We start from the raw sequence: 27485 nt of genomic DNA, 5'->3' as shown, positions 1-27485 counted from the left end.
TACTGCTTCGATTTGAAAATGCATCATTTGTTTTTTATTTAATTATCAATGTAAACTGATACTTTGAAAGTAGTTAGCAGCAACCAGTTGCTAACTGGGTAGAAAAATGCCCTTCTGGTGACAGCTGACTAGAAGAGATGTTTACAGAAAACTTTTTTCTGTTGTACAGAAAGAAAGTAATATCAGGGCAACATATTATGTAGTGTTTCTTAAAACTGCGCTTAAAGCACAGAAAGTTTGGATTAAATGGCAGGGAAAATACCTGGAAATGTTTATTTACTATTGCAGTTCTATTGACTTCAGTGATTATTCCCAGAAGTAAGTGTTCATAGGCAAGTCTTTTCATCAAATTCAGAAAAGTAATTTTATTGCATTTCCTATTTACAGCCTTCTGTGAAAAACAGGGAAGAGATTAACATAATGGCGGACCTTTCTTCAAATAATTAAATAGTAATTCCTTTTATACAGTAGGAAGGAAATTACAGTGTTGTGAATCGCTCATATTCAGAAACTGAATTATGAGCTGGGCAGCATGAACATAGGTATACTACAAAACAGAAATAAAGTAGTTTTAATAAAATATATATACCAAGATTCCCGTGGCTTTGAATTTTAAAACTAAAATGTAACATACTCCACTCAGAAACAATGAATTATCCCTAACCCTATTTTATAGCATTAGGGGTAAGATCCCTTGACTGACCAGATCACAAATGCATGCCTTTTAGTAGTATGCCAAGTAATAGAATGGTATTTTTTCCACCAGTTGAGACCCATTGAACACATATCATGTTTTTCCAGATCAGGAAGTTAGAAAGTTTCAGACTAAAAGAGCGCTTTACTGATTTTCTTCTGATGGTCTATAAGTTGCTAGTCTCTGTGTTGGAAGTTTCGCGTAAATGCTGATGTAGCTTTGATATCTCCAGGAAGAAGGCTGCAAACACTTTGGTTCCTTTGATGTAGTTGTATCTACGAAGAAGAAAACAATGCGAATGAAGCCCTGTCAGGCTGTTCTGCTCTTCAAATTAGTGGCATAGTCCGTTGAAGTTTTCAGAGTTTTTGCAAGACTCATCACCCAAGAAAAGGACCAAATGCACAGAAATTCTAGACATCCTGCAACATCAGAGGGATTCTTCTGAAGGATTCACTGAATAAACTTTTTCCAGTGTCACAGAATCACAGAATCACAGAATCACAGAATCACAAGGTTGGAAAGGACCCATTGGATCATCGAGTCCAACCATTCCTAACACTCCCTAAACCATGTCCCTAAGTACTTCATCCACCCGTTCCTTAAACACCTCCAGGGAAGGCGACTCGACCACCTCCCTGGGCAGCCTGTTCCAGTACCCAATGACTCTTACTGTGAAGAATTTTTTTCTGATATCCAACCTGAACCTCCCCTGACGGAGCTTCAGGCCATTCCCTCTAGTCCTGTCCCCTGTCACTCGGGAGAAGAGGCCAGCTCCCTCCTCTCCACAACCTCCTTTCAGGTAGTTGTAGAGAGTAATAAGGTCTCCCATAATTATTGTCTGTAGCCCCAGGGGCTGAGGCTATACTGTAGGACAACAAAAATTATTTGAGAATTATTGTAGGATTTTCCAGTTCCTTGGGCTTGACATGATTTAACTCAGAAACTGTACAAACATTCAGGCAACACACTATGTGGTGTCTTACCATGGCTCCTCAAAGAATGAGCACAAGTAGCAAGATTAAACTAATTTTTATATAATTACACTAGTTTTAGGCCCTGTAGTATAAATACACCTTTATATCCATTTATAATGAAAATCATTAAAACCCTTACTTAACCATTAGCTTTAGTGTGTCTGACTGGACTACTTTGAAATTGATGTTGTGATGGAAAGGTGCCAATCTACATCATCATTTTTCAGACCTGAGACCAATTTAATTGGCATTGAAGTTAAAATTGCCAGAGTGATATATTAAAAGACTGAGTAAACACTTAATGAAAAGTATGTAGCACTATGTGTTTGATTGGGAATTTTGCTTTCTGCTTGGCACAGCAACGAGTTTACCAGAGACAGTATTCTGGGACTGTCAAAGATTCCCATCTGTCAGTACTTATGCATGGGTGCCTGGGGACTTCAGTTCTTCCTCCTTCTGTTACAGTACAAATAGACAAAGAAAAGAAACCTGCTTATTTTCTCATTCTGGGAGTGCTCCCCATCATCTGCTGCTCCGATTGGAAACATCATCACACTTTTCTGTATTATAGTCTGAAACATTCTGGCTACAGGAACTGTTGAGCCATCCCGAATAAAATCTGGATCTTCTCCAAAAACTGAAATACATGAGAAAAAATGAAATAATTATTAAATGAAATAAAAGTGCTTTCTTCTGCTATTGTATATTTGAGCAGATAGCTGATATTAAGCACTTCTGAGTAGAAATTGTTTTGAGTGCACAACCAATTGATTTCATGAATCAGCTGCACTCTACAAACCTCTGGCTTTGTATCAGTACACAAAGAAACTAAACGAGTCCCTTAGTCTACTCCTATTAAATAGGAGCAAGGTGTGGAACAAGATGTGGCTGAGTTGTTCTAGCAAAATCAGTGGGATTCATAAGGGCGAGTGACTGTAGCACTGAACTGGGAAATCCCTTCTGCTCTGTGGATGAGCACAATTCCCCTCCACGACTGCAGACACATTAAGAACTGAAAACAAAGAAGGAATTTACCTATTTTTATTGCCCTTTTTGCTGCTTGATATAGTGGGTCATTAACATTAGCGAGCCAAGGCTCGGCACCCAAAGGCATAGACACTTTCAATTTGTTTGGACTGTTCCTCTTGGAAAAGACATTCTCCAAGTGCTCCACCACCTGCAAGGAAAACATGTTATACTCCAGCAGGTTCATCTTCTTGCAGCTAAAGCTTACACCCACGTTCCCACTTCTGCTCTCAAAAACAGATAAATGCTAGAAACATTCAGTTTACTACTTGGCTTTTAGGTGTGTGAGGTGCTAAGAGTGTTTACACAATAGAAGGCAAAAAAAATGTTTACCTCTTACCTGTTGTTTCACAACCAAAGGGTCCATGTGGGGGACCTGACGGATTGAGAATTTGCCAATGACTTTTGCTGGAATGACTGTTTTAATTCCTGGTTCATGAAAAGCTCCTTCAATCCCATGAATAGAGAGAGAAGGGTAACGCCATAGGTGTAGAAGTATTTCATCCTTCAAAAAAATACATTGAAAATATGAGGGATGACACTGGAGCCGTTCACAACTGATATAAATTAATGTGAAGAAACAACCTTTTTCCATCCTAAAATTCTTATTTGGAGACCTGTGTATTTTATAGATGTTAGATTTGTAATTTAAGCCCATGTTTATACCTTTTAACTTTAAAAAATACTGCTTCTTTCAGTCAACCTTTTTTTACCTTTAGAAATATTTGGATGAGAACAGTTTTTCATGCACAGCAAGAAAAGTGGAGCATTATTTTAAAATATCTTGGAAGTAAATTTTTCTAGTGGCTCCTTTTCTTCTGCTGTGTTTTTATGATACTAGAGCTTTATGTACACATAAAATTTGCACTGCTGCATTCTTATATAGGTTAAGCATCAAAACTTATTTAGTGTAGTTACATTATACTTCTGTATTATTACTGATTATTGCAGTCTAGCTTAGGCTAATTCAGAAGCATCCATATTACAGTTTATACCAGTATAATTACCTTAGTGATAAAAAAAATAAATCACTTCTTTCCTTTCTCCCAGCTGCCACTCTTGTGCAGAGACATCTTTCTAAGCCAGCCCTTACCTGCTGTTTTTTATATTTAGGATATATTTTTTTTAAATGCTGGCAAAGAGAGGCTTGTAGCTTTGGGTGCTTTATGGCATGCTGATCAGACATAAAAATCTGAATTAAACACATAAAAACATTCCAAAACACATCTGCCTAAAGCTGCCTCCCCATTCTTCAGAGCTGAATATAACTTCTTGCCTACTCTGTAACCTGTGTGCAGGTGTTTTAATGCTTGTTTTCTTTGGCTTGTTGGGTGAGGGAGAGACAATCTGCAGTGCCAGAGGGGGAGAAAGACTTGGTTTTGTGTTACTCCGTTTCATTGATTATTCATGTTTCAGATCACTTTCCCCAGATGCAGTAGCTTGTATTTTCAGCAAATTAATTTTATTTACATTTTAATGCTCTGTGCTCCTTTATTTTATTTTGAGTTTGCCATTTACTGAACATATTTTTCAGTTTGGCTTTATACATGAATGCTACGAACGGGTGATTTAAAGTCTTTCTGCTGACCATTTATACAGTTTTTATGTTACCTTGGTGCCATAGAGGAATTTTTTCACGCCACTATTATTTTTATGTTCTTCTAGATCAAATTCGATTGATTCATACAATTTCCTCTCCTCCCCTGTTAGGGCAGCGACGCTGTCATAGATTCCAGGGATCTGAATACGACCTGTGGGATCCACGAGGCTGTCTACAAAATAAGATAGAGGTAGAAGTATAAGTGAGGCCTATTTCTTCCACTTCTCAATTACAACACTTTTCCTCTTCTACCTAACTCTTTAACGAATGAGTAAGATCAATAACTAGGTACTAGTAACAGTTTGCATTCATCGAGTTGTGGCACCTGTGTTGATACATTTTCATTTATGAAGAATTGAGCTGCTGCTTGTGTGTAGTGGGTCAGCCCCGCTGCAGACATGAAAACATCATCTGACTGAGATACAAATCAGCAGTAAGAAGTCAGGTTTCACTATATGTGTATGTATTCAAGTTGCCAGTGATCCTTAAATGTTCTTGATTGACACGGCTGACATCAGTTTAACGGGCACATCTGAGGTCCCAGCCTTAGCAGGGACATTCATCTCCTCAGCTGCTGCCACCATAGCTATGCTGAGATTTGAAAACCTGGCAGTCTTGCTTCGATTAGATTTGTGTTGCTCAGGTCAGTTAAGACAGCGCTGATCTTCATTACATTGATTGCTAGTCATTGTTCACCCGTTACTCCTGAGCAATGAAGTGTGTTATTACCCAGCAGAGCTATCAGGTCCATCAGTGGCTCATGAATGATGCCTCCAAAAGTTCCAGAGTGAAGATCCTTGCTGCCACATTCAACCTGTACCAAAAACACTGGTTACATATAAGCACTCCCTAACTTATTCTTCTGTAAGTGTTTGATTTCCACAGCAACCGGTGGCTTCAGTTTGTTGGTTTGTTTTGTTTTTTTTTTTTAAATGAGGACACAAATGAATAGAAAAGAATTATGTGGTTCTTTTTATAAGATGGAAAATATCATGTCAGGAACAATCTGCTTCTGGTAAAGAGAAGATAGGACTCTCCTGTTAACCACTAGGGAGAGAAATTCAGCTGTCTGTAGCAGTTACTGGCATTTGAAAGCAAGAGTCCCTCTCCATTCCCTCCTTTGCTTCAGGAAGATTAAATACACTCTAAGTAAAATACTTGCATATCGCTGTTTACAACACCACAGAATAAATCCTTCAAGTTCTCTATCCTTTTTTTAATGCAAAATCTTCATAACAAAAGCAAGAAAGAACTTACTTGTTTCGCATTAAGAAAATATATGTCCAACCTTAATTCCAGATTGCAACAAATGGAAATTTAGAGCCCACTTGAATCATATGGCTTTAGAATAGAGAGAGGCACTTGGTTTATTAAATGGGATCTTTTTCCAGACACATTTTCATACACAGGTTTATCATAAACTATTTGCCTGCAACAAACTTGTTTATTCTTCTCAAAACCTCATTACAGCCCACTGTCTCATAGCAAGCAGAGATCATTTTTGATGTTTTAATAGCGTCATTTTTCTTAACCAAGACTTAGAAGAAATTAATCAAGGCTGCTGAGGTTCTTTTGGTTAAAAACAAATTTCATTCTATTTCAGACATAAAGGTTAATGCAGATTTTTCTTTAGTTCTCTAGTTCTTTAATCGCCTCTCTAAATTCCTTTTATGCTTCATCAGGAAGTTTCCAGATGAGAAATTTCTGCTCTTCATTTCACAGTAGCTCCTGTTGGCTGCTAAATATACTACAGAGTGCTATTATTTTCCTCTGCCAGTGGTTACAAAAATGTTGTGTGGCTTTTAACCCAGGGATCCAACTAATTTGAGTCATTTTACGTAGATATATTGCACTGAATAGTATCTGCTGCAACAAAGGGCAGAGCTGCAGAATAAATGGTTTTGGAGTGAGTGACAGAGTCGGGGGATATAGAGGCTGTGCTGCAAGATGAGGGTAGATGAGGTGCTCAGGGACATGGTATAGTGGCAGTCAGGAATGGTTGGACTCATTGATCTAAGAGGTCTTTTCCAACCTAGTGATTCTATGATTCTAGGAGAATAGAGTTCATGTTTAGAGGGGGTTATGAGAGAAGACTGGGAGAGTGACAGGAGAACAATGGGATAGGAAAGGTATCAAGGAAACAGAGAGTAAGTGGAGAGATGCCGACTGCAGAAAAGTTGATGAAAGTAAATAAAGCTAATTGAACTGAAACGAGGGGAGAAATCTGCACAAGCCAAAAAGTATATGGAAGAAAGATCTGTATTTGTAAATATTAAGCTTGCGCTCCGTCATTCTCTGCATGCAGATATACATGCTCTGTGGTCAGGGGTCCAGTTCAAATGAACCTGTGTCCTTTACCTCCACCAAGAAGCAGGCATTTCCCCTACTCCCATATGTGAGGGCAGGCTTCTTCTTGCTAAGCCAGAGGTTGTCCGAAATCACGATATAATCAACATCAGAGAAAAAGTGCTGTTTTTCTTCTTCAAGTAATTTTTCTAGCCCCAAGGACCCTGCTTCTTCCATGCCTTCAATTACAAACTTGAAGTTTACTGGCATAGCCTAAATGAACATTAGAGAAGTCTGAGTAAGGAACAAGCATTTTCAAAAATAAAAAATCTTTTAAAAATATCAAAATCGGACTGGCTTGCAGTTATGTTGTATTAGGGCACAGGATATATAGATTGTTTCAATAGGAAGGGCACTGATATGTATACATGTATAGTTTCCCAGAAAAGCTTGTTCTTCGTGTTTTTCTGTACTTTTCATTTTTTGAAGGAGAATAGAAGTGCTATTTTTTCCCTCATGTTTTCAAAAAACTTGCTGGACTATCTCATAATATGGGATTTCTGTCAGTACTATTAAATATTCTAATTGCTTTTGAAAGCCCACGCAATGACAAAAAATTGCATTTTCACAGAAAATTTCCTGCCTCTTGTATTTCCACTCTTAGCGCCCATTCGGGAACCACTGGCAGAGGTCCACTGCTATGGTTTTCCCGGCATGTTATCTATAGATAGAGTTAGTCACACAGTGGTAAAAATGCTGCTGGTGATTCTACTATAATTGTCCTTTTAGCACTCACGAATCCATTTGCCTGCTAGTTCATAAGGATGTATTTCCAAGGGTAATTAAGAGAACTTTTATTATGGAATAGTGCAAGTTAGAAATGCTGACACGTCTCATAGGAGAAATAAATTTGGGCTTAGTTTCCCATTCCAATTCATTTTCTCATTACAGCTTTTAAGATGTTTTATCTTTTGATTCAGTGCTCAGATTAAATGCAGGAACAAATGTGTAGAATTAAATGAACTCATGTAATGGATGGGTTCACCAATGGTTCATCGAACGACCACAAAAAAATTTAGAAACAAACTGTTCATGAATATTATTTGATGGTCTGTGCTGTTTTCTAGGGAAAGGCTTCAAATGGCAAAGATTTCTTTTACTTGCTCATTAAAATGCCAAAGTAGCTATTAGTGACTTAAAAAAATGGAAAGATAGAGAAAGACAGCCCCACAATCATACCCACTTACAACAGCTAATCTGTAGGCCAGTAACGTGTGGGTTTGCTAGCACTTTAAAGACACTGAGGTCAATTCAGTACTATTAATGGAAGAAAAACATCAGTTTTCCAGAAGGTTGCAAAAGGATTTTAAAAGTCAAGACTTACACTCAGTTTGTGCTGTAGCGTCATAATAGAGGCAGAAAACTGTTTAACAATCTAACAAAATGTGTTGTGCAAGTTTACCTTAAAGGATGCTCACTAACCAAGTTATAAGCTTAGACTATATGTTTATTTAGCTTTGCACTGGGGATAAAACTACTCCAAAATTATTAAATATGCAGATTGATTTAAAGATAATTCTATTGGTCATTGTAATTATTTAGGCAAAATCTTGATTCTTAGCGATGTCACACTGTGAGTATATTTGTACTTAGTTAATGCACCCAAAGTATTTGCACTGATAAATCTAATACATCATGGAAAGAACAGACCATTATCTATGAGCGTTTTTTGATATTGTTCTCTTCATACATACACATGAATTGAATATAACTCATAGGCAGAAAAAAGCAAAGATTGGCAGAATATAATAGCAGACATGGCTCTTCGTGCCCAATCTGTGATGTATGCTATTTTACCATTTCAGAAGCTCTCAAGAGAATAGGGTATGTGGGAGCAATGCCAAGTGTATGTAAGATTATTTGGGACTAAGATAAAGCATGGAGCTGCTACTAAGAATATCAGAATAAACATGATTAAAAGACCAGGTGTTCTGAAAAAGACACACAGGATAACAAATCTTGAGCCTGTGAGAAAGACAGACTGGAAAAAACTGCCTGGGAATAAGTGGACTGAAAACAGTCACGAGAGTGTAGGTATGAAATAGACAAAACAAAATAGCCTGTCTTCTTGGTTCAGAAACCTAAGAGCTATATAAATCTGATTGAAAGAGAGAAGCCAGTGTACTTTCTTAATTTGACTTCTGTATGCCGTGCCGATTAAAAGAATATACTTTTACAGAGAAAACTGTAATATAAACTTATACAGAGAAATGTAATGTATACTTATACAGAGAAAACTGTGAGGTCTGCGTCTCCTTCATAGCCACAAGAGTATCAAAGTTGTTTAATATATGTAATATATGGTGAAAGTTTTCCCCAGTGTGTTTTCCTCTGCAGGGCAATGACAACAATACATATTTACATTGCATACAAACTGTTCAAAATAGAAATGCTCAAGGACAGATTCTTCCTGGTGTGGGACCAGTGCTCTGGATACAGCACTAGAAATAAGATAATATTTCAAAATGCGTGTAATCTGTTGGGACAGAAACATATCATCTAACTCACAGACAGGTAAATGCATCCCTCTAGAGAGGTTATATTATAAAGAAACAACAACAATAATTCCTCATTGATACCTACTAATTTCAAGGCTCTAAATGTTTCCACTGCATTTATCCAAGCTAAGACAGGTCCTTTATTATCTGTTGCTCCACGCCCATAGAGATTTCCTTAAAAAGAAAAGAGCAAAGTTTTTAGGTAATCCTTGAAACTTCTCTTGTCCCTTCAATGTAATCAGCAAATTCCTGTTGCCACAGAGGCTGTAGTGGTGTGTTAAGTGAAGTGTGGAATGAATCAGGATTTCCTGTGATGGGTGTTTCCCAGTCGACTGATACAATTCCCCCTGACCCCCCTTCTATATACGTCACATTGTGGTTTCTGGTATGTGCCAATTTTTGAGCTTCACTTTTGAGCCATTTGTGTTCACACCAGACATACCTGGAGAGTTTGCTTAATATGCAGCTTCTGTGCACATCCAACCAGCCCACGTAACAAGCAGCAAAAAGCCCTCAGATAAATACCGTGGTGGAAATATGAAGCTACATATCTGGGTAGTGATTATTTTTTTTTAAGCATTTAATTGTGCAGTTACATACAGGGACAGAATTCGGTTTTACGTACAGATAAATCTGCTTCTTATACAGACAAATCTGTGGATCACCACTACCAGGTTTATCTGTGGCAGACACTCTGAAGGCAGAAGAGTTACCTCAGTAATGGTGTTTGGAACTGGTCCCAACAGGTGGGAAAGGGGGATTTAATGGCTATAGGGCAGTCCTGGGAATCAAGATTCCTTCGTTCCCTTCGTTCTTGGTCTAAATCCCTGCTGACCCTCTGTCCTTGATTTGGGTCTTTCAAGTGAATGGAGATTTTCCTGCTCAGCTGGCTGTAGTGGAAGGAGGAGTACATTCAGGGGTCCTCTCATTCTCCCACCACCATGTTCCTTAGCTCTAGCATGGCAGATGGAGGTAGCTAAAGGATTATGAAGCAAGAACAGGAAGTGTGAGGGAGAATAATGGCTGATCCAAAAACCCAACAAGAACTTTAAAGCAGTAGTGGATTCTTCATTGAGTACTCTACAAAGCAGCATTGACCTTATGTAGCTCTTCCACACCAAATATTAAGCGATCACTGATGAGCCTTGCTACTCACAGCATGGTCATTAAGACTCAAAGCTGCTGGACTTGTCCCACAGATTTCCATGGGAGTAGTCCTCATGCTGTGGTTAAACATACAGGGAACCTCTTTCTACTCAGAATCTGAGAGTCCTGTATTCAAATAACAATACAAAAAATAAGAGCAGATACACACCGTTGATTTCGGTCAGTGTGTAAGGGTCAGTTTTCCAGCCATCTTCCTTTTTGGCAGGTTGCACATCTACATGACCATAGAAACATACAGTGGGGTTTTGTGGATCATTTCCCAGTTCCCCAAGAATCACAGGAGGCAGTGGGAGGTCCTGGCCATCAGGCAACTGCAGAGGAATGTTTAAAAAATAGCGACAAAAGAAAAGCAAACTGCTGAAAACTTGCAAATATCACATAAAAAAAACCCCAAACTTGGGTTTCTCTGCATTGAAAATAATTCTACATACTCAGTTGGCTCTGATTTGATCAGGCCCACAAATCTGACTTTCAATCCAGCTCTAACCCACCCAGAGAAATTAAAGATTTTTCTCCCAACTTGTTCAGAACCTGTTCAGGTTCCACAGGGACTTTATGGAGCTCTTCTAACAATTCACTGTCATAAACGCCTTTGTTACTAAACTTTTACTTCCCTGACTGTGTGCTGGAGTGACAAAAGCATATGTTGTGACACTGAAATATTCAAAAGCCATACAAACTAATTTGGGGTTTGATTTTGCCACAGAGCTCACAGGAGGCCTGTAACTCCAAACAGAGAAACAAAACAAAGTTTTCCTGGCAGGAGGCAGCAGCAGCAGCAGCAATTTCAGACTGTTTTCAAAACAAGTTAAGGCTCTAAGCAAATCCTGTAACTTACTGCTGTGCAGAACAGATCCCCACAGGGGCCAAGAGAGGCTGCATCTCACAAGAGACAGAAGTAAGAAGTAAAGGAATGTGTACTCTCTTCTATTCACCAATAATATCAGTCTGCTCCAGCACAAAAGCATAGCTCCTTGCCGAGAAATCGAAGGGAAAACCCATTTTGTGAAACGATATCTTGGCCTTAGGCAGAGATAAATATCTCTGGTCTCTGCTCCAAGAACAGGTAACCAATTTCCCACTGTTATTGACACAGACTGTTCCTATGTATCTTGGCAATTATAACTGCAGGCCAAGTTCATGCTATGCTAAGGTTTTAACATTAAATGCGTCCATTACAACTGTTAAATGGTATAACCTGAAATATTAAAGTATTGCTGTGCTGCAAGGTCGTTGTACTATGGCACTCTCAGTCCTCCCCAGAAGCCCTGGAAGAAGGAAAGGGAATTACTATTAACGAACTTTTGAACTCCTGTTAGAACAGGAATCTAATAGCTCAGAACAGGAAAGATCCCCTATAAGGTAAGTGAACTAGAGACAAAGATTTCTCAACAATTAGCTCTGCCTGTTGCTTTCCAAGAGTCATTGAGAAAATGGCTTGGAGCTTGTGTCAGAAGGTCCCAAACCCAAAGATGATGCTTGAGGTAGCTAACCCATTCTGTCTGGCAACACTTTCATTGCAAAAGCTACCTCCTTTATATATAGACTTTGGTGACAGACTGATGGATTAACTATCATGCTTTGTTACTTACAAGAATATAAAAACGAGCCCAGATAAATACTCAGCCTTTACTTTTACAAAATGCTTCTCTCCAGTTAAAATTGTCAAACTGTCCACACTGTGGAGAGAACATTTGTTTGCATTTGGATGGTTAGTATGGCCTCCCAAGTTCTCAGACAATTTGAGGAGGGGCTGATTTCAGCAGGTACTGTGTGGCTATGGGACTATCAATAAACTGTTATCTGGCTACCAAAAAAATCAGTAAGTCACGATATATGTATGCATATATATAGCATTGAATGTAAAAGGTAAACCACATGTGAAAATAAGATGTTTTAAATGCAAGAATTAGACAAGCACCTGATGTGACCCCAGGTCCACTAAATTAACAGTGGCTCCCAGCAATGAAAGTCTGTCAGCTGCCAATGCCATCATTCTTATCACTTCTTTCCTCAGGTGTGCTTGAACAGAATCACTTTCCACCATCACCCATTCCTTAAGATCCTGCACAGAAAGGAAAGAAGTACAGTTAAACTACCCACGATGCTGCGGTGTTTGGCCTCTGAACAGAAGAAGTGTCACACTGGAAGATGGTTTCATTCTCTTCCCCTCACAGCAATGTCATGGCTGCTGTGTTTTTCTCCTGACCGGTAAAGATTTGCCAGTTCTCCCAAGTGGGTTCATTTTGGCTCAGTAAAGCCTCTCTCTGCACACATTTGAAGGATGCGCACAGCCACCTGGTCTATGGACATCCATGTAAATCCCTCTTCCACCTGGAGGGTCCCCAGCACAGACTCTCCCCTTGCAGCCTAACTTTGGGAAGCACATATGGCACACCTGATGCCAGGCCTGGAACCCTTCTCATGCTGTTATTGGCAAACACTTATCTGGCATGTAGACCACAGGACTCCAGGAGACCAGTTCTGCCCTCCAGTCATTTCACTGCAATGTAATTCCTACCTTGATGAAATCATTTTGATGTGCATCAATGTACTGGAAGATCTCCACCTCCAACACCGAAGATGACAATGAGGACATTCCTGCCTTAAAGAGTAGTTCAAGGCTGAGATGGATGCTATCTGAAAATTAAGGGTAAAATTCAAGATGTTGGGGATGTCCTGCAATATGCACTTCTTTTCGGTGCTGTAAAGCATAGACAACTGCAGAATGCTGAGCCTATTTAAGTCTCATTTATATCCTTCAAGCCAAGGGAAAGTATACCTGGATTATTTTATCACATAAAACCTGTAGTCAACTCATAGTCAAGGTTTTGGAAAAAAATTTTACCAAATATTAAACAGCTTTACAATTTCTGCTTTATAAGTAAATTAAAGGAAGTGTTTTCTAAAGAAACATTCATTGCATCAAAAGCAATGCACAAAAATTGTATGTTCTGGGAAGACAACCCTGGGGGAAGAGTTGCAAACACCAATACACACCAGTAGCCTAGAGGACTCATCTTTCTTTTTCTTCATTTCCAGAAGGAGAGAGAAGAAGGGATTCACTGACACATATGGTGTATTTTAAGTGAATAAGGAAAAACAGTGCTGGCACTGGAGAGTACTGGACAAAAAATAGCTTCTGTGGTTGAATAAGAACAGGTTCAGTAATGAAACACTCGATAAGTACAGAAGTCATTTAGTTCTTAGAGACCTCTCTGCCATCTTGTTTTTGACAAGATGAATGAAGGCTTAAAAAAGGTAAGATTTTAAAAAGATTTCAAAACTTCCTTCCTGCAGTTTTCTCCTTCTGTTTCCTTGAAGTTCCTGCTGTAGTTTTTTGAATCAGTGCTAGCAGAGTAATACTTGTCTGGCTAAATACTTAGCTGGACTAAATTCAGAATATCCATTGTATCAGGCTGTGCAATGGGATGGACTCCAAGGTCAAAGCCCAAAACTTTGATTCTAAAAATATTTTATACTAGTAGCAAAATACTCATTTATAGTTACATCCATAATTCCTTAACTTTGATGCATTGATAAGGTGATAGGCTATGGTAATATTAATAATTTCAATTATGTTTCTCTGACAGAGAAGAAAGATTGAAAACACAAGTGTGATGAACAAGAGGACAAAAGCATTGTCCATTTTGGCTGGAGGTCCTGGCCTCATTTTCTAATCTTCCCTTGCAAGCAAAGTTGCACCCACGTTGCCCGTGATACACATCACTCTCTGAGAAGGCCTGTGGCACTAGATGTAATCCCCAGTGTCCGGTTCCTGACATATGTTGACACTTCAAACACTAGTACTGAAGGAGACCAAATGCCAATTTTGCAGCAGTGAAGCACTGCTGTGGAGATGATTTGTTAACCGATACAAGAAAATCCAGATTTTGGAGGGAATTTTAGGATGGAGGGACTAAATGTAGGAATATTATTTAAATGTAGGAATATTATTAAAATGTAGGAATATCATTTAAATACTAATACTTGCTGGGGAAGAAAACCCCTTAAGTGATGATCAAAGTACCGATTTCTTCTCACATTGTTTTCTCCATAAAAAAAGTAAACCCTACCTCCAAGAGAGGTCAAGGGATCCCAGCATGTGAGGGTTCTAATCAGATGTTAATCTAGAGAGACTTTTCGACTGTTACCTTCATTTACTACAAAGCCTGCTAGATGCCTCAGTTTCACATGTATTTCACTCATTTTTTTCTATCTTGACATTCCCAAATCTCAGTTTGGAAAATATTTACAACAGAGGTTACTGAATATGCCTTTCTTTACACTCACCATAAAAAACTACTCCGGCTTCTCCAGGTTCAGTTATTTACAAAAAAATACATTTTGGGTATGCCACACTTGAACAAGGAGCATAATAACAGGTCAGAATGTGGCTGCTAGGGTAACCAAGCATATGCAATGGGTAAGTATCAGTGTCTACATCATATATTATTTTTGCTTTTTCTGTTCACATATTCAATTTTGCTGAATTCTAGTAATTTTCACTCTAAAAAAACAATATGAGTATATATATATAGGTGGCACTTTACGGTTACTTAAAGAAACATACATCTTTTAATGCTATATGATGGTCAGAATCACAAAGGGGCTGATTGTACAGGGGACGTGTGCCATGGAGACGGTACCTTCCTCTTTTTATCCGCATTACATGCAAATAACTTGGAAAGATGCAGACAAGAGACATGTGTCTTCAAGTCACATTTCATCAGTTTTTAACTGTTTGAAAAAAATGGAAGGATAAAAGTAAAATACTGTGGAGGAAAAAAGACATTCAAAGAAACAAAACATCCCGGGAGTATTTGAAATAATTATGTGATGTTTTTGAAAGAGAGAGAGACTTCAATGAAAGCTTATAGATAACACATAAGCATAGTTATAGATAACACAATGACATAGTTTCTTTCATAAATAAAAATAAGCATGAACAGTGAGTGGCAAAGTTGGGAAAAGGAACCTGAGGAGATACTTACACTGTCCTCCAGAGTAGCAGAGCGCACCAAATACTAATAATGCAAACAAGAAATTAGCTAGCGACTATGTTGTGCTGTGCCTGAGGGAAGGAGGGCAGCAGCAGGTGGAACTTCAGGTTAATGCACTACTAATACACTGACAATGCTGCTAGAAAGCATTTGGATCACTGTGGGGAAAGCTTGTATAAAAAAAAAAGGAGTTGGTTTAATGAAACAGTAGAAGGGTTTCAGGCAAGGCTGAAGTAGCTCAGTGCCATGAGGAGGGGAAAAATGATTTGAAAAGATGATAAAGCCTGGAGGGGGAAAACATCAAAAAATTCAGTGTGTTCAATTTAGAGTGTATTTTATTTGATCTCATTTTAAAGAACATATCTCGTTTTCTATCAAGCAAGTTGCTGCTTGATAGAAAAGTGCAGTATGACTATTTTTAGAAACAACGCATGGCAGTCATGCAGTTTCTCTTCCTTCATTCTTTAGTGGTAAGAAGGTTTTGTGTCTCACTTCCTCCCATCTCGTTAAGTACTGTTAAAAGAAAACTTGGCATTCTCAGGGGGGTGATTTAAAGAGAAATCCAAGTTGATCCTTTAACTAGGATGACTCTGACAAAATATGAACTAAACTTACAAACCCTTGAGAAGCAGCTCCATCTGATTGTCCTTTGCTGCCCTCCTTGCTGTTCCTGAAGCACAAGCCTCACGTCCTTTCCTCTCTGCAATGCAGCATTTTAGGTGTGTGTGGGGAGGAGGGCTGAAGGGAGGGCGGGCAATGAAAACTGAGCATTTTGCAAGCAACCCAGAGAAATGCAAAGTCAGAAGTTGCCTGGTTTGCAAATAATATACAGAACATTTGACATGAAAGGAGATAAAGTTGTGTATGGCAGTAGGAGCTAATTTACCAGGCCAACAGTGGACTCCATTGAAAGAAGCATTCCCTTTGAGCAATCACCATCAAGAAAGATAACCAAGATAACAAGGTTATTACTTAACTTCCTTTAGCAACATTCACTGGTAATTGACCTGTCGTTGGGGAAAACGACCCATCGAGCTTTAGCTGACTAGGTGAGACCCTGGGAGGAGGAGGATGACTCTTCCTGTGGCAGTTCTCAAGCACAGCCCTGACCACTGTCATTGTAAGGACCAGGAGCTGCAGAGAGGCAGACACCTGCAGGAGGAGGAATGTCCACTCACAGAATCTGACTGTATTTGATGAAGCTTAAAGAAATGGCATCTAATCCAGTAAACTATGTAACAGCAATGAATACTTCTGGTGGAAAGCACAGGTAAATTCTGGTGCTTGCTTGCAGGTGACGCTTGTGAAGCCCAAAGCCCAAAGTCAGGGCTTAAAAAATGTTGGCAATATGTGCTGCCTTAAGAGTGTTTTGGAGAACAATGACTAGACCTGCCCTCACTCAAGCCCACTCCTTAGAGAAAGAAGTGAGACCCCTGGTGTGTTAGTTCTGCTTTGCTGTAATACAGATTATATTACAAAAGAAAGTCTTTACCTCTTTGAGCTCTTGTTTTGCAGATGTCTTTGCAGCTGGTGATGAAAGCTTGAAATGGAAATATCTCCTCTTCAACCTGCAGAACTGAAACTTTTTATCTCAGTTAGCTGATACGAAAGGTTACTTTTAAAGATTAACTTTTGGTTTAGATGCTTAATTCTGCTTCTCTATCATATTATAATCCAACCAGGATGTCCAAATCACTACCACAGCCAAGAGAAATTTTCCCATCTCCTTTTTCTCCTCCTTCTCTCCACATGAGTCGCAGATCCTAGCAGGAATCCCATCATCAGAAAGCACTTCAGCATTGCTGAGAAGTGTTGCTGCTTTACAACAGTAAACTTGGAGAAAAGAGGTAGCTCTTTTTATTGCTTTGGTATGAAAACTGGAAAATAAAGTAATACTTTACTGCTAAGGAGAATAATTTTTCCCAGGCAGTAGTATTTCACTCTGTGCCTACTGAGGAGAGATAATGCACTATTTACCTAAGAAAGTTTTCTGAGCTTGACTGCTCATTGGTTTGCAATCAGGTAAACACTGTTGTAAAAAGATCCTTCTTGGGAAGACAACTGCACTGTCTTTTGCTCTTTTCATAGCAAAAAAAAGTTTAATATGAATGAGCTATGGGAGGTACAGTTAAATATCAAACTGTGTGTACTGGTACATAAGGCTGAGCTACTAATCCACTTCATAATGCCCTTAAAACAGTGAGCATCAAAAAAGCAGAGAATGAACTATGGGAGGTACAGTTAAATATCAAACTGTGTGCACTAGTACATAAGACTGAGCTACTAATCCACTTCACAATGCCCTTAAAACACAGTGAGCACCAAAAAGTAGAGTATACGTGAAGAATATTTACTATATTCTGACTTGCTAGGATGGCATTTAAGATCCAAATCTAAGCGTGTTGTACTTGCTTAGATGTGGATAGCCTCACCATCTTCTTGCTGCCAGTTCTGTACCAGAGGGCCTCTGAACTTTTAGCAAATTTTATGTGCTTGTGTTTGTGTATAAGTTTCTACCATTATGGTCCTCTATTCATTTTCAAATAACCACTGTTCACATGATCAGATTCATGCATCAGACTTCAAAGGGAGGTCAAGGACCTGTCTGAAAGCCTCACAAAGACCTTTTCTTCATCTGATTAATATATAAAAACTCATTTCCAAATGAAATGCAAAAACTGGGTGGAAATTAAATGTTTATTTGCATTTATTTAAAATAATTCTCTTTTTACATACATCCTGCCTTCCTTTTTCCTAACTTTAAATGTTTCATGCTGGAGTTAGCCCTGAATTACAGTAGTACAAATGAGATTAGAAATAAGTATACTAAATTTAGTCATTCAACTATACTATTGTGGAAAAAAAAGAAAGATTATTACTTTGTAGCTTATTATTTCATTGCTAATTGCTCCTTATTTTATAACCTATAACTTGGAACAAGGTTTGAAGTCCACAGTGTAGGATATTTATTTTTTTATGATCACTATTCCATTTATGGGGTATCATAAACATTACCAATATTGTTTAGAATTGTTTTAAATGCAGGCAGGTTTATGTCCTTAATAAAAATACTCGTTCACAGTAGCTTATTAACTACAAGAAAATAAAGAATCAGTTAGAATAGTCCAGCTGATTGGTGGCATGGACAACTCCTCTTCGGACTACAACAGTGTTTAAGCAGGAGGAAATAGACTAATTACAGGACACTAAGAGCAGAACTAAAAAAAATCAGATATAGGGAAAAAGACATCAATGTCTGTTTCTCTTGTTCTTTGAAATGTAAGCTATCCAGGGCAGAGACTTCTCCTACTATGTTTCTAGTACTACAGCTTCAGTTGGTTACAAAGTGTTGATAGAAACAAGAGTAACTTAATTTCATTGGCACTGCAATAGAATTAGGATGCCTTAATTGTTACCTGAATTAAAAAGGCATCCTAAGTAATTACAGTAATACATTCATTTTAGCAAATATGTAAAAAATATGCTGCTGGGAGCAATATTTCATTGACAGAGAAATTATATGATGGTTTTCAGCACTGCCTGTCACTCTAAAAGCAACTACCTCTAGCTCAAGATGGCTATTTTTCATTTTTTGAAGGTGTATTGCAGGAAAATGGGAATGATATTGTGATGTCATAATCAGTGGTACCTGGTTATTATTGCAACTTACTGTCACTTCTCAATACACTGCTTTCACATAACTTATAACTGTCTCCTAGAAGTATAAGTGCGGAATGGAGAGGCCCTTTCACACAATTCCCAAAATTTCTCTCCTCTATAAGGATTTCTACTTCTGCTCCCAGTGCTTCGCAACAAGCCCTTCCACCTCCTCACTCCTTCCCACTTTGTGCTGCAGTTTGAAGATTATTTCCCAGACATTATCTTTCAAGATGACGTAGTTGATGACAAAACCTGGGACCACAAGTAAAGCGATATTACCCACTGCAAGAGCTCGGTCAGACAGTGGAGCGAGATTGCTCTGGTAGAGAGGCAAAGAGCCCCAGGACCCCGAAATATTTGTTGTTACCTGAACATTGATAATCACACCTGCCTATGTCAGTAGAAGGAGAATAATTGAGAAAAAAAAACCCTTACCAAGGCAAGAGATCACACAGTGCTTCACAAGAGTCGGTGGCTACAGACTGTCCTCTGCATACAGCAATCACACTCAGCACCTTCCAGGAGGAGGGCCACAAAGATTCAAGATCCTCTGTGAAGGAAGGACAGTAATATGAAACCTTCTCATTGCCTAATGGCTAACTCAGCAAGCTCTTTTGTATACAGGCTTTAAGTGATACACCCTGGAGAGGAAGGAACAAGTTCTTCTTGTCCAACACCTTTTCCAGTACACTGCACTGAACGCAACAGTGTAAATTCATTTTGCTTTATGATTAAGCAACCATATTGTCAGATATTAGTAACATCAAAGCAATGGCAAGAGGCTATTCCCATCTTGATTGCGTTCAGACAGCTTTGCTCAGTCAAATAATAGCAATGTTCCCTTAAGGGTGATTAATGCTTTCCATGCAGGTGGGGTTTTTATCCAGCTGACAACTCACAGTCAAACAGACATCAGAGACTGGCTTTACAAGTTCACAAAGTGAAGTTGATACTAACAATGCAGTACTTTTTTTTTATGCAGCCCTTCACTCTGCCTCCTCCGAGCTTTCTGTGAAGTCCAGGAATCGGTAGAGGGAAGGCACAACTCAGTGAGGTGGTGGTGTGCAGGGTGTCCCTCGTGTCACGTGTCTGGAGCACCGCAGATTTAACTCAGTTTGACACTTCACTGACTTCTGCATTTTGGCCACGTGTCCCAGGAGCAGCAGCCTCGGAAGAAAAGCTTATGAGTATTTTTCTATTGCAGCCCTCTTGTCATTGAAGTGTATTTAGGAGAAAGCTGAAACAAGCAGAGAGATTCTTCTCTTGACAAATATGTCACTTGTAAATAGTAGGTTCCTTTATTTTTAAGCTATCTAAACATTTAAATTCACACGTGCATAAGCTATATATATATACACAGACGGAATACTATGGCATGTCGCGGCAGCAGATGTTACCATTGCAAGGTCTTTGTGATTGTGACCTCCTTATGGAGGAACATGAGATTTTTCATAGCACATTCCATTTGTCAAAGTGCCACTGATCATATCAAGGGAGGCGCATGCCTCGAGAGCCCAGAGCAGATGCTCATTAAACTAAGGCACTGCACCCTTCACACGCTACGCAAGTCATGCCGTGAACAGGCCGTTCTGTGGAAGATGCAGCACTGAGCATGCTGACAACTGAAGTGGTTCCATGACTAAAGGATCAGGCCTTTTGGCTGAGATGCTACAAACCTTATTACAGCTTCTGCAGAAAATAGTTTCCTACTTATTCCATAAGGGTTTAGCCTTAAAACACTTTCCCTACAGAGAAGTATTTTTTCTCTCTGTGTTAGTCTTTGCAAGTTGAGAATTTTCTTCTATTTTCAAAGGCCTTTCAACAGCAGTGTAGTGTGTGCCTTGTCATGGCTTAAAAGGCAATGATGGCTTTGCATTTTTTGTACTATTGGAATCCAAACGTTTAGAACTACTGTTCTTATGGTTTTTCACTTCTAAGCAAATGACAGTTCTGAAAATCACTGGTTTGCATGTAATCCATTAATCCCACACTCTGAGTGCCTAAATCCATATGTAAGTTATGAAATTTTGGTTGAAATATTTTAGAACATATGTGAAGATGCATAAAGTTTGTATTCAATCACTGCGCTTCAGAGGGAATTAAGTTTCAGGGTGAAATAAAAAAGAGCAACAGAGGAAATCCCATGCTAATAATATTTAAAAAATGCATTTAAGCTATGGAAGATCAAATACACAAACAGCTGTTAGAGGAACAGTTCCACCACGTGGAAGTCTACTCTTGCCTGGAAGCCAGTCTTTAAGGGAAACACAGATTGACCAGGAAGAAAAGTATCTTCTCCCCATTAGCAATAAAATATGCACCCTTTCCTGCAAGATGGGAAATGGGAATGCTGGGGGGTGAATTACATCTTGGATACATATTGCCTGGACGCATACTTGAGCCACAAGACTCTTGCACTCCAGGTGAATACCAGATGAATAACTCATCAGCTTCCATTTTTATCTGTTTTTAATGGAAGTTTCCTGTGGCACCTTCCATCAGTAAGGCTATAGAGATTGGAACAGTTTGTTTGTTTTCATGGTGATACCTACAGGGAAACTGTCTGGGCAAATAGATCCTGCAGCAAAACCCTACCTGAGGGGCACACACAAAAATATGCAGGTAATTTAGCACAAGAAATGGGGACTGAAGACAGAATCATAGAATGGTTTGTGTTGGAAGGGACATTAAAGATTGTCTAATTCCAACTCCCCTGTCATGGGCAGGGACACCTCCCATCGGATCAGGCTGTTCAAGGCCCCATCTAACCTGGTCATGAACACCTCCAGGGATGGGGCAGCCACAACTTCCCTAGGCAACCTGTGCCAGTGGCTCACCACTCTCATGGTGAAGAAATTCCTCCTAATGTCTGATCTAAATCTTCTTCCTTCCAATTTAAAGCTGTTCCCCCTTGTCCTAGCACTACACACCACTGTAAAAAGTCCCTCCCCAGCTTTCTTGTAGGTCCCCTTCAGGTGCTGGAAGGTCGCTATAAGGTCTTCTCGGAGTCTTCTCTTCCCCAGGCTGAACAACCCCAACTCTTTCAGCCTGTCCTCATAGCAAAGGTGCTCCAGCCCTCTGATCATCTTTGCAGCCCTCCTCTGGACCCGTTCCAACACTTCCATGTTCTTCTTACATTGAGGATTCCAGAACTGGACACAATACTCCAGATGAGGTCTCACAAGAGAGGAATAGGGGCAGAATCACCTCCCTCTAACTGCTGGCCACACTTCTTTTGATGCAGCCTGGGATACAGTTGGCCTTCTGGACTGCAAGCACATATTGCTGGCTCATGTCAAGCTTCTCATCAATGAGCACCCCCAAGTCCTTCTCTGTAGGGCTGCTCTCAATCACATCATCCCCTATCCTGTATTGAAACCACAGATTGCCCCAACCTGGGTATAGGACTTTGCACTCGGCCTTGTTGAACCTCATGAGATTCACACAGGCCCGCTTCTCCAGCCTGTCCAGTGGCATAATGAAATGGACCTAGTCTTCCTGTCACATCTAAGGAAGTACAAATATATTTATGCCAGCCTTAGTTTCTTCACTTGCAATAGGTGTGCTTTCTTCTACCTGATTGTTCACTATTAGGGAAAAGTAAATTACACGATGAACTCATATAGAAGAATCTAACTTTGCAACACGATGGACTTAAAGAGACAAAGTCCTAACCATCTATTTAGTACCTTGTGAGGGATTTCACTGGAATACAAAGGAGTCAGAGATGTTAGATCCTTCATCAATGCTCAGCCTTCCCAGCCACATGTGAACATGCCTTTTCTCTACCTATACTTTCTTAGCTGGAAAGAGAGAAAACACTTCCTGGAGATATTAGAAAGACAAGACAACTCATGCAGCTGAGGCTTTAGGTGAATTCTGCAAGCAAAGGGAAAAAAGCACTTCCCTCCCTAAATAGTCAGTTTTCAAAGAGCCACATGTCAAGTCAAAAAAAAAAAAAAAGCATTAGCTTGAAGAAGTGCAGCTGATTCATCTTGAATTATCTCAGCGTGGTGTCGTCTTATCTGGAGATTTCATTCGTTCCTGTAACTAGTAATTGGGTCTTAAACCAGCTAACAGATTTAGTAGGATCAAGCTCTCAAGTTCAGAGCACAGAAAACATACAGACAGGTTTTTGATCTTGAAACTGAAAGATAATGGATGTTATGGATGTTGACATACACCACTTTAAGTACTGAAATAAGGAGTTTAGAAAGTGGGCTTTTTGCTACTTGATGTGTTCCTGCGCTAGTAGTAAGATATAAGTCGCTCCCTCTTTGCTCCTGCCAACTTTGAATACTCTCTGAATACTGATATATCTGTGAAAATATGAGTTACAGATGAGGCTTATGAGTTTGTGCATTATTTGCCAATGTATCTGTTACCTGAAGTAACCAATTCTCCCTAACTACGAACTACAAGAGTCTTGTATATCATTTTGCTCATTGTTAGCTTTGAGTTGTAGAATAACTTAGGAGGCTTAAAGTACTCAGATTGACACATTACTTTCTATCAACAGAGAAAAAATTTAGTATGCAACAGATTAATTACAATCTATATTTCTGCATTGTAATCTTATGCAAAGTGTGTAAATTTGAAATTTACTGTTTTGCTCTGTTTAAAAAAAACCAAGTTCCTGAATGTTTCATGGTTTGAAATCACCATACCCTCTACTTTTAGTTTAAAGCGGGGTCTCAGATTCACAGACCACCTTGTCATTTTATCACCCCAAATTCTTACATTCAGTGATTGAAATTGACTAATAAACACTGTGCCAGACTTAATAATTGTTGATTGGCGCAGACTCCGGTCATTCAAATTCAGAAGCAAACAGGTGCATATATCTAAGTTTATTAATAGATTGCCATGAAGTCCTGGATATATTAACATGAATTCTGTATTGACATCTATGAATTTAAGCGGATGAAAAGACTGTTTGTCTTTCATCACAGCTGTCAGTGCTTCCCTTACTCATGTTATGCTTGTAGCATGTCTGAGGGACAGAGAAGTTTTAGTTCTCACTGTAGTGAGAGGGAGCAGAGCCCAGGATGGTGTGAATTTGTTGGTTATCTAATACCACAAGCAGCCTGCAAAAGTCAGCAGGCACAAACCCTGTACAGGAAATCATTGCATAAAGTCTGAGCAGACTGTGTGTTACTGAAAAGATAACCATTTCCAGGCCCCCTTATAAATTTTAGTGCTAAGTTTAATTATTTTCAGAATCTTTCTTCTACATCCTTAAGGACTGCTGGTCTGTTAGTGGCAGGGATTGTGTCTTTAATTCTTTCTTCCATATAAATGAAATTATTGGAAGGAGCTAGAGGAGCATTTATTACTGAGGCTCTCTCAGCTCCCTCTAATGAGGTCAGAGAAGCTGAACTTGTTTTACATTTGGAAGAGATCATGCTAATTAGCTGTTACTGAGCGCAGCTTCAAGGTGACTGCAGTGTCCCAGTAAATCTGTGCCGTATTTGCACGGAGATAGATGTGGAACTACAAGGCATTAAGAAAATAGAATGTATAATTTTAAAAATTAATATTTTATGTTCATGACTCAATTACCTGTCATACCCTATAGGAACACTTTCACACAGTGGGCAATGTAATACAGCATAGTTTTCTATTAATTTAACACTCAGTGAATCTGGTGCTTCCATTTTCCATGAGGAAAAAAAACCCCAAAACTTAGCTGTGTTTGCTACTTTCTGTGTATTTCTATTTTTAACCAATTAATGCATGAGTTTACCTGCAGCTAAAGACAACGTTTTTTTTCTCCCATTTCTTAAATCCCTTCCTCAAAGCTACAATTATCTTTAAAAAAATAAGGACTGCTGAACTGGTCTCAAGGTATTTAAATTCCATCCATGAGCATCAGACTATTCCAAGTAAAGCTACCAAAAATTATATGATGCTCTACAAACTTACAGAAGTTCATAACCAGCCAAATTCCATTAAACATCATCCCCAGATCAGTGGAAAGGACCATGAACAGACTAAAGCCTGGAAGATAATAAACCGGCTACCTATACTCTAGCAATGTGTCTTTGTGCATTCACTTACACCTTTCTCCTGAAGCCTTTTACTTTATTTCTGAAACCTCCTTTATACCTGTCTTTCTCCCCAGTCTCTCCACATCCAAGTTATCTTTACTTACATCTCTATACTGAAATTGTGTTGTCAGACAACAGAACTGGTTATCAACCCTGATCTCATGATGCAGTCTTCCCTCTTCTTGGTTTGTACTTCTGAATCCACCCAGTCAGAATTAAAACTGCCTTAAAATAATCACGAGCAGCACTGTGCCTCTTTGTACAAAAGTTCAGGATACGGCTGACAATGCATTACAGGGTATTTCTGAAATACAAACAAGAATCAAAGCTGTGTAGAAATAAATCTTTTGCTTTCTCTTTATTAATTCTCTGTATTTGACAACTGATTCATGAAAATGATGACATGTACTCTATGCTGTATTTTGAATTTATATTGTATTCTTACAGCTTTGAGTCCTGCAGTTAAGCGTTCCACACATACAATCAAAAAACCTAAAGAGATTTGCCTGGAATCATTTCTGATTGTCTTTTGTCTGATGCCTTTAACTTCTGGCATTTCTGCAAATTAGAAAGTACATTCCAGCGGACTTGCAGGAATAACTGCTCTTCTGCCAGATGTTTTATAGGTTACTATTCACTGAAAGAGTAAAAATATTAATGGAGACTAATTTGGAAACAAAAAGGTATGTTCTCCTACTCCATTTAGTGTTAGAATACTCTTATGCTGACTTCCAAAAACTGAGTACTGTTGCAATGGCAACTACGAAGTTGCAACTCAAGATCATTGCCTGACAGCATTTTCCATGTTAGTATTAGAACTACAGACTTAATACAAAAATTAGAAGTAACCCAGTCCAGTCGATATAGAACTATCACATTATAAAGTGGAAACCTGGTCTTATTCCTGGAGGACGAGTTAGCTCTCCTTATGTGAATGATAGGAAAAAAATAGAAGGAGAGGGAGAGCAGAAAAAGCAGTAGTAGAAAATACAGGAGGGTACAAAGGCCGGGTATTCTATACTCTGCATGTACTAGAAAAAAGTCCATCAAAAGAAAGAATATTCAGGTTTAAAAGGTTTCTAATGATGCACCGGTACACAGCTGACAATAGAAGAGAAAGTTGTCAACCCATTACTAATACAGCAAGACAGTCTAAAACACCATGTCCGAGGCATTTTCATAAATACAACACAGCATTCTACCTTGCAAATCTTTTGCAGCTGTTCTAGGACTTAAACACTCCAGTTAGTTTAGTTATATTGTAGCTTTCCAAGTTGTTGAACCTCTAAGGAAGAGTTTAATAGGCTTTTTTGAAAATCCGAAGCAGCATCTCAGAATTCTCCCTACTAGCATTTAAAACAGTCCAAGAAAAGCCAGCATTTATTCTCAAGTCTCTAACCTTGAACCCACTATTCACTACACGGACATTAAATCCATTAAGCAGTTCAGAAACGTGAAATTTAATTTCATCATTTATCTTAGCAGCTATCTTGAAATTCAGGAGATGGCTAAAATTGTACATTGTATTAACAGCGCAGATTCGCAATTCCGTTTTCTTACTCTTGTCCAAAAGAGAAAGAAAACATTCCACCAAAGATTCACTTTTATATAAAAATACTAAATGTCTTGACATGTTTTTATTTCTATATAGCCAGTAAGAGCAGCCTTCAAGGGCTCCATCCTTAAATGCTGTTCATACATGGTGCTCACGAACTCTTAAACTTTATTAAGGTCAGTCATTCAGTACAGACGGGCCGATTGACAGCTGTGGGGCACCTGTATTCACCAGCAATGGCTAACACAGAAGTGTCTCTATACAAAGACTCACTTGAGCATCTAATAACTGAACATATTTCACTTTCAAATAATATTTGACACTTTGTGCTGTGGGTCAAATTCATTGTTATAGATTATAACTATATAGTTGCTCTTAAAGTTATCCTGGTGCAGCTAGCTTTTACTTCTTAAGAAGAAACCACGTATCCGCTGAAGATGCAACAGGTCTCATGATTCAAATCCACTGCATACAGGACAGCTTCTTTTCCAAAGGAGAGCATAGCACAGTAACAATGACGAAAGAAGCTGTTTAACCAAATTTGTTATCTCAGTTTTCAGCCAAAAGGGTAGGCATATGTCAAGTCTATGGGCTGCCTCCGTGATTGCGAAGAATGTAAGTCTGCCCAGATAGAAGAAGGGCATGGCATACCAATGTGTCAAGCAGCAACTGGCACATTTCATTGGCATGCGTTTTAAGCAATCCTCAAGAAATCTCACTATTGCTAAGGATATGCAAAATTAATAGATAGATGAATATTTAAAAATACTAGCAAAACAGGTCTAAGCATTCAGGGTTTGTCATAACCTAACATCATGATGTAGAATGCTATGATCAAGCTAGCGAGGGACTAGAATCAAAGTTATCCGCTACTAAGCTTTCCTGTGTAGCCTAAGCAGATTCTCTTCAGAG

At 38.9% G+C, this 27485-nt stretch overlaps 1 protein-coding gene across 1 annotated transcript; it reads right to left on the bottom strand.

Annotated features, from left to right (window-relative positions):
* Positions 1-243: 243 nt before the first annotated feature.
* Positions 244-19516, bottom strand: CNDP1 (carnosine dipeptidase 1). Its single transcript, XM_009564249.2, has 14 exons — positions 19404-19516; positions 16801-16884; positions 15928-16008; positions 12827-12945; positions 12227-12370; positions 10454-10616; positions 9224-9312; positions 6653-6853; positions 5024-5108; positions 4306-4466; positions 3035-3199; positions 2704-2845; positions 2158-2305; positions 244-969 (listed from the first exon to the last, which is right to left on the bottom strand). Exons 3-14 carry the CDS (start codon positions 15944-15946, stop codon positions 861-863), a joined length of 1545 nt encoding a protein of 514 aa, XP_009562544.2. The 5' UTR covers positions 15947-16008; positions 16801-16884; positions 19404-19516; the 3' UTR covers positions 244-860.
* Positions 19517-27485: the final 7969 nt, after the last annotated feature.

This window comes from Cuculus canorus, chromosome 2 (genome assembly GCF_017976375.1).
Source record: "Cuculus canorus isolate bCucCan1 chromosome 2, bCucCan1.pri, whole genome shotgun sequence".
Lineage (NCBI taxonomy): Eukaryota > Metazoa > Chordata > Aves > Cuculiformes > Cuculidae > Cuculus > Cuculus canorus.
The sequence above is the reverse complement of the archived record's forward strand: the minus strand, read 5'-3'. Positions and strand labels throughout refer to the sequence as shown.